Source organism: Candida orthopsilosis (genome assembly GCF_000315875.1).
Source record: "Candida orthopsilosis Co 90-125, chromosome 1 draft sequence".
Lineage (NCBI taxonomy): Eukaryota > Fungi > Ascomycota > Pichiomycetes > Serinales > Debaryomycetaceae > Lodderomyces > Lodderomyces orthopsilosis.
Genome location: NC_018292.1, coordinates 2,835,068 through 2,845,010, shown reverse-complemented (window position 1 = coordinate 2,845,010; position 9,943 = coordinate 2,835,068). Strand labels below are relative to the sequence as shown.

General features: G+C 35.8%; 5 protein-coding genes and 1 non-coding gene across 6 annotated transcripts; 2 read left to right on the top strand and 4 right to left on the bottom strand. All coding sequences in view use genetic code 12, as the record gives it.

Moving 5' to 3' along the window:
- Positions 1 to 680: 680 nt before the first annotated feature.
- Positions 681 to 842, top strand: CORT_0A13080 (hypothetical protein; the record flags this gene model as incomplete). Its single annotated transcript, XM_003867081.1, has 1 exon — positions 681 to 842. The coding sequence occupies one exon, from the start codon at positions 681 to 683 to the stop codon at positions 840 to 842; it is 162 nt and encodes a 53-aa protein (XP_003867129.1).
- A 408-nt stretch (positions 843 to 1,250) lies between these two features.
- CORT_0A13070 (hypothetical protein) lies at positions 1,251 to 1,985 on the bottom strand (the record flags this gene model as incomplete). Its single annotated transcript, XM_003867080.1, has 1 exon — positions 1,251 to 1,985. The coding sequence occupies one exon, from the start codon at positions 1,983 to 1,985 to the stop codon at positions 1,251 to 1,253; it is 735 nt and encodes a 244-aa protein (XP_003867128.1).
- Positions 1,986 to 2,663: 678 nt separating this feature from the next.
- On the top strand, positions 2,664 to 4,692 carry CORT_0A13060 (Rrn3 protein; the record flags this gene model as incomplete). Its single annotated transcript, XM_003867079.1, has 2 exons — positions 2,664 to 2,777; positions 2,851 to 4,692. 2 exons carry the CDS (start codon positions 2,664 to 2,666, stop codon positions 4,690 to 4,692), a joined length of 1,956 nt encoding a protein of 651 aa, XP_003867127.1.
- A 168-nt stretch (positions 4,693 to 4,860) lies between these two features.
- CORT_0_Val(CAC)_11 lies at positions 4,861 to 4,949 on the bottom strand. The gene has a single exon. It is a non-coding gene (tRNA).
- Positions 4,950 to 5,529: 580 nt separating this feature from the next.
- On the bottom strand, positions 5,530 to 6,744 carry CORT_0A13050 (hypothetical protein; the record flags this gene model as incomplete). Its single annotated transcript, XM_003867078.1, has 1 exon — positions 5,530 to 6,744. One exon carries the CDS (start codon positions 6,742 to 6,744, stop codon positions 5,530 to 5,532), a length of 1,215 nt encoding a protein of 404 aa, XP_003867126.1.
- Positions 6,745 to 7,715: 971 nt separating this feature from the next.
- On the bottom strand, positions 7,716 to 9,578 carry CORT_0A13040 (Mpp10 SSU processome and 90S preribosome component; the record flags this gene model as incomplete). The annotated part of the gene is made up of 1 exon (XM_003867077.1): positions 7,716 to 9,578. The coding sequence occupies one exon, from the start codon at positions 9,576 to 9,578 to the stop codon at positions 7,716 to 7,718; it is 1,863 nt and encodes a 620-aa protein (XP_003867125.1).
- Positions 9,579 to 9,943: the final 365 nt, after the last annotated feature.

Sequence of the window (9,943 nt, the reverse complement as noted above, 5' to 3'; positions counted from 1 at the left end):
ATTTCTCTGGCTTCTATCTTTGTTCTTTTTTCTGGAGTGGTAATACCTCCAAAGTTAGCATATATTGGTATACATAATTTGAAGTCTACGATTTGCGACATTTTAAATAAAAGAAGCTAAAACATGCACATGCAATAGGGCACTTGACATAGTTATTAGCAACCCTCTTCATTTTAAAACTAAGATTTGTAACCAGGCATATTTACTCCAGATATAGCTCTTGTGCCATTCTCTACAGACTTTATTTATAGCTTTCACGGTGTGCAATGATTGAAGACCTCGTATAATTGAATAGGCCTAGACGATTCGTCACAAAGCTCCTTGTGATTCTAATGAGATAGACGTAGACAACTTCAAAGTTAGGGGACTAGCATGAGTGTAGAAGTAGACACCAAAGCATGTCAGTAATTCCTAGAGTATGTATTGTTGCGAGGTTAATTTAGCCGATCGCAGGGTGATCAAAAGTCTTAAAACCAATTAAACTAGTTTTAAAAAGTCAACAATATTTCGTCGCCTCTTTTCACCAAATAAAAATTTAGTCATTGTGAAGTAGAACGTTTCCACAATTGCCTAAAATTTGCAATCCCTTTGGATTTATTCTCAATGTCTGAAGTATAAACATTAAAGGAATCATCTCATATGGGAGGTAATGCGTTTTCTAGACGGCTGATTATTTCACGATGACGAAGCCAAATCAAATGAGCATTTGGTGCACAAGTTCAGAAGAACAAACAGAATACACAGGTTTAGCATATAACACTCAAATGTGGGCATTTATAATTGGAACACCATATGTGCCCGCCAGTACATACAAAGCTAGTACAAATGGGGGGGAGGTTTAACAAAATGCTTGTGTTTCTACTGGTGCTAATTAATATAGTTTTGGGGATATAATTCAGACATGAAAGAAGTGCAGCCATTTTCAAGCGGACAGTTGCAAAGAGTGGACTAGTTAGTAGATAGCAGCGTTGAGCTGGTGTATTATCAAAACTTTACCGGGGGCGATCAATAGGATTGTTACTAAAAGAATGGTAAGAACTAACCGAAATCCATTGCAACGTACAATTAGTACCAAGTTGCACAACAGGGTGAGCGGTCGTCCATATATATATTCTTTTATAGCTTTATACGCCTTTTTCATCAAACTGGTTGCAATTTCATGATACCAAATCAAACGCAATCCTTGTAATTTCAAATACAAGCTCAGTTCACAAAGCCTAACTTGCACGTAAAATTGTATAGCTGCATTACTAAGTCAACTGCCAAAACTTCACAAGATTGCTTTGGGCGCTATCCAAGACCGCTTTCTGCTCTGTCAATAACGCCAATTGCGTTGTTTGTAGCTTCAATAAATTTGCGTACTCATTTTTCTTCACATCTGCAGCACTTTTTCCCTGTTCTAGGAGGGAACTCTTATTATCAAGCTTTTGCAAGTTTTCCACTACATTTGCAACCTCATTCATGTGTTTCTTTATATTTATAGGTTCTCTTTGACGTTTACCACTTGACTCAAAATAAACCTTGTGTTTTTCAATTGTTGACGCAGTGATGTTTTCAGTTTCACTAGTGTTGATTGTGGTTCCTATAGCTTGGGAATTATTGGCAGTATAAGACTTGAATGGGTGCTCTTTGTCATCCTTATTGTAAGTTACATAAATTTGTTGCGAATTCACTGGTATGTCATATGATTTGCAACATCTTTGGATTTCATGAGACATGGCAATGGTTGACGAATTACTTTCACTCATGTAGTATATTCCTAATATTGTAAATTCCGGATATACTAGTTTCAACTGGGTATATCTTTTGTATAAAAACTCATAGTCGATCGTTTTATCATCGTTGATAATTTCAAATGATGTGACCACGACAAACCTGTCTCCATCTTGAAATCCGAGTAGGACACCATAATCAAAATCAATCTTTCTTGCTTGAATATCAGACAAGTTTAATAGAAACTTTGAATGTAGTTCAACTATGGACATGTTGTGATGGTGTTGTTGATGGTGGTGATGCTGATGGTAGGCAATACATGTGGGATTTCCTCAAAATAGTTTTGAAGATATCAGACTGGGAGCTACCACCTTCAATGAAAATCATTTTTGCAATGTTTAAGTAAGTACAACGTACTAACCATCCCATAAGGAATATCACTATTGGAACATTACGCATGTTCTATCTTACCACAACCTGCTATGTTGCTACCAACTAAAAGGGATACATGTTAGTCACGGCAGAAGATCTTGTGACCATTGAAACAGGGGAAAACCTTGTCTTTTACGACTAAAAGATACTAGCAGAGTCACATTAGTTAGAAAATACTATGCTACTGGTGTTTCTTCAAATCTCGCATTCAATAGTAATACTTGGCTATGTGTTTTGTTCGTTACTTTTGCAATCAATTGAAAACTGTGGATGTTTGTTTACGTGTTACACAAAATACCCCTCTCCTTTTTTTTCTTTGTTTCTGTCTCTTTACAAAAGGGAAATTTTTTTTTCATTCTTCTCTGCTCTTCTCCTTATTTTCAACCTTAAAGATAAGTTTCATCAACTGAAGCTAAAAACTCGCCCAATCACAGATGTCATTAGAGGATCCAATAAAGAGAAGTCGAGAGATAGAAACTCAAGTAGTTGCTTCACCTGCAAGAAAAAGGAGTAAGAAAATGACGCTAAACAACGACACAGCTGCATCAACCACCGCGATGACCAATGATGACGAGTTTACGGAAAAGATGTATTCGGCTTATGTTAAATCTGCATTTGCTTCCTTGGAAAAAGTATGTTACGAGAGAAAGGGACACATATGCCCACCTTCTTTGTTTCTAATACTAACGTTACTTTTTTTTCTAGGATGATTCTTTGCAAATTGATACATTAACTGATAAGATCAATGCTCCAATAGATAGTTCAGAGGCTATAACGATACCCCATTTCAGCATATTATTAAAAGGCCTCATCAACCATACATCAAAACTAGATGACCGTGCATGCAATAACTTAATCTTTGCCATTCTTCGATATAAATGGTTGGTCGTGTCAGGAATTGATCAAGAAGTTTACACCACCTTTATAGATTTATATGCACATTTTCTAACTGTATTGGTTAGTACATTGCCTAAATTCCTAACTGAAGTTTTGAACAAACTAGTTCGTGAATTTGAACTATTTGATTCAACTACTAAGTCCACTCGTCATCATCAGATTTTGCAAAAAATATTGAGGTACATTCCTACAAGTATAAATATGATTCCACAAATTTTACAAGCCAATTTTCCACATCATATTTCATCATCCACGGGGGAAATTATAAACTATGTTGATAATTTAATGCAAGTTTTGACATACTGTTCCGAATTACAATTTAGTATATGGCAATTGATTTTTGAGTGTTGTATTAAGCTTGATGTTGAATTGCAGAATGAATTGGATGATTTGGATGATGATGAGATTGAAGAGTTGATTAATGGGAAAGACGATGATGCAGAACTACTAGAAGTTACCGAAGAAGAGGAGGAAGGAGAAGCAAAAGAGGAGGAGGCAGATTCTGATGACGAAGAGATGGGGGAAGTTGAATGGGTTGATTCAGCAACTTCAACAAGAAGCATCAAGACACTAGCATCAAAATTGGACAACATCATGCATTTATTACTCACTAAGACTTCCAATTCATTCACTACTGAAGAATTAAACAACGGAAATGGAGTAACATTATTCAACACCATAAATTCCCTTTTCAAAAGTCACATCTTACCTACCCATTTCACAAAACTGATTCAATTCATTTTGTTTCGTATTACTCAATACCAACAAGAATTGGCTGATTCGTTTTTGGTGCTACTTATTGATGTTGCTTTCAATCCAAATGAAATTGTTGAAAAGAGATTAAAAGCAATGCAATATATTTCTTCATATATTGCCAGAGCCAAGAATTTATCGCGTCATCAAATTGTTTTCATTGTGAGTTATCTTATGGGTTGGTTAAACAAGTATATTATTGAACGAGAACAAGAAACTTTTGATATTGAGAATAAACAAAAATCAGGTTCACAACAACAAACTGGAGGTATGGAAAGATTCAAACTTTTCTATTCTGCATTTCAAGCTTTATTATATATATTCTGCTTCAGACATGAACAATTACGCAAGGACCCCTCACAATCAACATCCACATCCACATCGACAACCTCTTCATCTTCTTCAGAATGGGAGTGTGATATCGACAAGTTCTTTCAACGTGTAATCATTGTCAAATTTAACCCATTGAAATTTTGTGACGAGACTGTTGTTTACATTTTCGCCAAATTAGCAACTAAATTAAATGTATGCTATTGTTATTCCATAATTGAACACAACAAAAGAGAAAGAATGTTGCAAACTAATGGTTCGATAGTTTTGCCTCCTTCAGCAGTGGGAAATTTTAAACAAAAACAAGAGTTTTTGGACTTGGAAGCCTATTTCCCATTTGATCCTTTGGTTTTACCCATGTGTAAAAAATTAGTGGGACAAAATTATGTTGAATGGTCGGAAGTAAATCCTGATGAAGATGATGATGAAGATAGTGCTTCTGGAAGTCACATGGAAGATGACGATGAAGACGATGAAGATGATGATGATGAGAGTGATGATAGTGATGATAGTGATGATAGCGAAGACAGCGACGATGATGACGACATTGATAGTGATGATGACTAATCACTATATACGTATCGCACATGATTTTGTTTAGGGTATAGATATATAATCAACAGCTTGACATTGGTTAAAAAAAATACAAGTAGATCGTTTTCCTTTAGAAAACATTGGAAGTGTTAACACACCAGGAATTACGAGATGGTTGCAAAAAAAATTTGAAATTTTATATGTTCCAGGCGAGACTTGAACTCGCGACCTCCCCGGTTCTAAGTATTGTACTGTGAGCGGGGCGCGCTACCGGGCTACGCCACCAGAACATTGCTCGACAACTGCGTCAGAGCGCTAAAATTACCAATTTTTGAAGGCTAAGTGACTCCAGTGACTTAAAATTTTTAGCCATTGAGAAATACAAGATCACAAGGAAAATGGTGTATTTCCCATTTAGTATGATTAATTATGCTATTTTAGTGGATCCAGTAGCTTCCTTAGTGCTTGAATTCCTTTGCGAGCCGTTTTAACCCAATATTTTTTATTCCGTCATATAATGGGTAAAGTTGTAAAAATTTGGTAAAGTTCTGCACCCAAAATTTATCATAGCAAACTACATACAAGCAGGAGAGCTAAACTAAGTGATTTTGATAAAAACAATCCTCATCTATATTACAAACCAGACACTGTAGTAGTGTTATCTTCACCCGAGCAGCATATGTAGAAGAAGTGAAAAACCTTCAATGCTAAAGAGTTTCAAAAAAAAAAAATTCGTTGCCTTACTTTTACCACAGACCAAATTGAAAAGACGTGTTATCGAAAAAGCTTGTGTATCAGTACAATTTCCTACTATAAAGGTACTTTACAGTGCTTTATATCTATGCATTAGGATTAAATTCTCCCCCACCTCTATACAAAATCGCGTTTCTTGAGAAATTGCGATACTAAATTAATACCGAACTTATCTTTGAAATCACCTTTTATGGCTCGTTTACCTCCTCTTTTACCCATATAGTCTAAACTTTCAATATAAACCATTCCCGCATGAATCCCACCTGGTTCAACATAATATTCAATATTACCCTTCTTGTTAGCTATATTGTAAAAATCTTCCATACCATCACGTAAAACTTCTCGTTCACCAACGATAATCATGGTATTGCCATTGTTTATTGCGTCAACTTTTTGCCAATGATCTTCCCAGTTGGTGTTTGTGAATTTAAGGAAATTATTGATGAATTTTTGATCCAAGTCTTCAACGAGGTAGTTGCCGAGATTGATGTCATAACCGATAATGTCACCAGTTGTGTCGACATTGTGCCTTGAAGGAAGTGGTGGAGTGCATGGTTGGACCCAAGGAGCATCGAGTATCAATGCTTTAGGTTGGGGTAAATCAGCAACATTGAAATTTAATTTGAAATCACTAAAATAATCAAACTGTTGTTTGATTTCTTCTGGATATGCAATTGCTCTAGCTAATGATAATGACATATGAGCACCTGCAGAATCTCCCATTAGAATCATGTTGCTGTACCCCAGTTTGACCAAATTATCATAAGTGCGCAAACATTCGAACAACTGAGTAGGATATATATGATCAAACATAGTTAATGAATAATCAACAATTAAGATTGAAGTTTTTGCTGCAGTTTTATCATCCAATGCAAAATGTAAAGCAGCACTAAAAGTAAGTTGAGAATCAATCATATTCAAAAGATACCCACCACCATGGAAATAAATCACCACATTTGTCTTTTCAACAGGAACCTCGGACTTGTAAATCCAATAACTACATTCATCAAATTGCTCACCAAACGCATTCAATTGCTTTGACATGGGATTTTTCTTGAACCGTTTCAATAATTTACCAATAGGTTCATAACAAACTGCCTTCATATCATTCTTTTGAAGGTTCATTGCCATATGAGCTTCCATAGCTATTAAAACATTCTTGTACAACGATTGTTTAAATTCAATATTGGTTTTGGAATACACTGTACCGACAGTGTAATATTGTAGTATTATCTTGACAACAGGCCAAGGTAAAGTGCACAACTTTGCAATAAACTGTGAAGATAACATTCTGGGCGGTATAGATGTTGGAGGTTTTGAAGTAAATTCCATTCCAAACGATAGTAAGAAGTTAAAATATAAAAAGATTAAAATGAGTGGCAAGCTCTTTGCTGTGGCTGAAAACAGGTTGGTCTATAGTCTTGCTTTGATATTCAATAGGTTATTCATACAATTATATATATATATATGTATTAAACGATGGGGACAAATGATGGATATTATATAAAAGACTCTTCTAAAGGTTTAACCAATTTAAGCGTGTAAGTGACAAATTTTTGTTACAAATTAAATCAATAGAATGGAATTAAATGATATGCACGTCGTATTAAATAGAAATAAATTTGTTACGCGTAGAATAATCTTTCGGAGATTAAAACTTCCTGAAAGAAAAAGATACAACAACGATAAATGACCCTCCGACGAATAACCAGCAACAATATACTTGCATATACGGGTGCTCTTGTACTTGTAACGATACCTAGTCTCAGCCCCCCTCAAAAAACAAGGCTTATTTTAACTTCGTTGCTGTCACGTAAATTATTTTATTCGTCTCAATTACACAGCGGCATTTGTTAGTCAATGCCGGTGCCGAATCAACCGATGACCAGATAATACTACATTGGAAGATTCACCAAACTCTGAACCAAACAAGTTGATAATTAGTTATGAGACCTCCACTGGAGACAAGAGTCTTTCGTTTACGGAACAACTCTACAAAGGTTTTCCCCCACCCCTGCCAAGAATTTATACGACACCAACCATATGCGGGATTGAGCGAGGTTTGATTTGTTGGGATTTAGTGTTACACACCGGAAATAAAACTGAAAATTTTTGACGAGCCGATTTGCAGGTACGAAAACGAGAGAGGAGGTATTTCCACTTTTGTACCCATTTTTACTATTATAATTGGAAGCTTTTTTTTTTAATTTTTAACTCCGATACCTTTTATACGCTGAAAATCTACCTAATGATATAAGATTCTTTCTATTACAAACGCGTCTTTACACTCTGATCACAAACGCCTATAGTTTCAAGCTATTTCCTGTTTGTGGTCCGTTATTCTTTTTCAAATTACCCTTTACATCTCTCAATTCACCTTTTTGTCCAATAACAGTAATATTCTTTGCTTTAGACAATGTATCAATAACTTCGCCAGATTTAGATTTCCTTGGTTTAGATTCAGGTGTTTGTTTCAACTTTTGTCTCTTGAATTCTTCTCTTTCGTGATACTGCTTCGACTTCTTTCTCTTGTTGGCTCTTCTCAATCTTTGTTTTTCTTCACGATTAAGCTCATCCTTGGAATAAGAAAGACCAGATTTTAATTGAACTTCAGATTTACCTTTAACACCATTACCCTTGACTTGATCGTCTCCCATTTTATATATTTCTTGTGGTGCTAACCTGGATTCACTCGATACGTTCAATGGTTGAGCATCCTCCATGCTGATTGAAGGGGCGCTGGCGTCAGTCACCTTAATTTCAATATTTTTAACCTCATGTGGTTTAGGAATGAAATGAGCTGAGCACAAAGCATCCAACCTATGCGTTACTTTCATAAACAACTCACTAATTTCTTCGTGTTGTTTCTTTACTGCCTCATCAAGCTCCTCTTGTTGTGCATCAACTTGATTATATTCATCTTCATACAACTCTGCCAAAGATTTGGAAGACTTTTGTTGGGATACATCGGCTTGAGGCCCCTGATGAAATTTAGATAAATCTTGAACAATTCTTCTTGGCAAGTCATCAAATTCATCATTCTTTATCCTTTTTCTGATCAAATCCTCAATGGTTTCAGTTACTTCTTGGGTTATTGTTGGTACTGGTTTTGCCGTACGATCAAATGAAAGTTCATTTTCTTCCAACAATGATTCCTTTGGTCTTTCATTTGATGTGATTTCACCTTTGAGAGTCCATTTTTTATCAGCAACCAATTCGGCTTCTAATTTTTCAACTTCACGTTGTAATGCCAATTGTTGCTTTTCATATGAGGATAGGGTTTCACTGGAATTTTGCTTTCTTTCTTCATGTTCGGCAAATAAGTCAAGTCTGGCAGAATTGATGGCATTATCGTAATCTTCATCGGCAAATTCACCTTCACTTATATCGTCCTCTTCGTCATCATAATCAACTTTCTTTACTGGCTTTTCTTTAACGTCGATTTTGCCAGGTTTATCATAAAAATCATCATAATAATCCATTTGCTCTTCATCTTCATCGCTTAAACTGCCAAAATAGTCAATTTCTTCATCATTGTCGTCTCCAGCTTCTTGGTTATTCTCAAGCGCAAGAACTTGCTTATTATATTCATCAATATCAAAAAATCCATCATTCAAGCCAAATGCGTCCCTTTTGTGCTTTACCTCAGCGTCAGATCCTTCTTCCTCTTCGTCATCACCAACCAAAGTTTCACCGTCATCAGAAAACTTCTCCTCCTCATCCTTCTCCTCCTCTACTTCATCTTCTGAGCCCTTTTTCACCTCCTCAAAGTTACCACCTGCTTCATTTTCCTCCTCATCATCTTCTTCGCTGTCAAATTCCGCTTCTTCTTCGCCTTCCTCACTTTCTTCGTCATCATCTTCGTCATCATCTTCTTCATCTTCACTTTCTTCGATTTCTCCAATTTTCTCCCTTATTTGTGGAATATCCTCTCCTAACAACTTACTTCCTATTCCATCCAACACCATCTTTGTCTGTCCAAACACTTGTGATGAGTCTAAGCCATCGGTATACAACTCATCTAGTACTGAATAGTTTTTCACAATTGGATTTATTATTGTTTTCGTTAACTCATTAAAAATGTTGGAGTCTGATTTTTTATCATTATGTAGTTTGAATATATCCTGAGGATTACGTATTAACTTTTGTAGTATATCTTGACTCATTGCGGTTGGAATATAGAGAGGTGATGCAGTTCTGCAAAGTTGATTAGCCTTGTCTTCGGTATGTCTTTTTTTTTTGAGTGCAGTATGAGATGGGATGTGACTTATATGCACACCAACAATACACAAAGATGATATGAGGATTGAACAGCACTCTTAGCTATCTCCTTGACAGAATAAACTTCCGGTGGACTAATGCTCTCATGTTCCATTATGGAGTATGTATACTCAAGTTTAGATTTCGTGTTTTATGTGATAAATAAGAGCTATCTGTTTCATGTTTACACATGCAATCACATATATAATGATACCTCTAACTAGATCAGCTATACCGTTGTATCGACACAAGCTCCAAACTGATCTTCTCT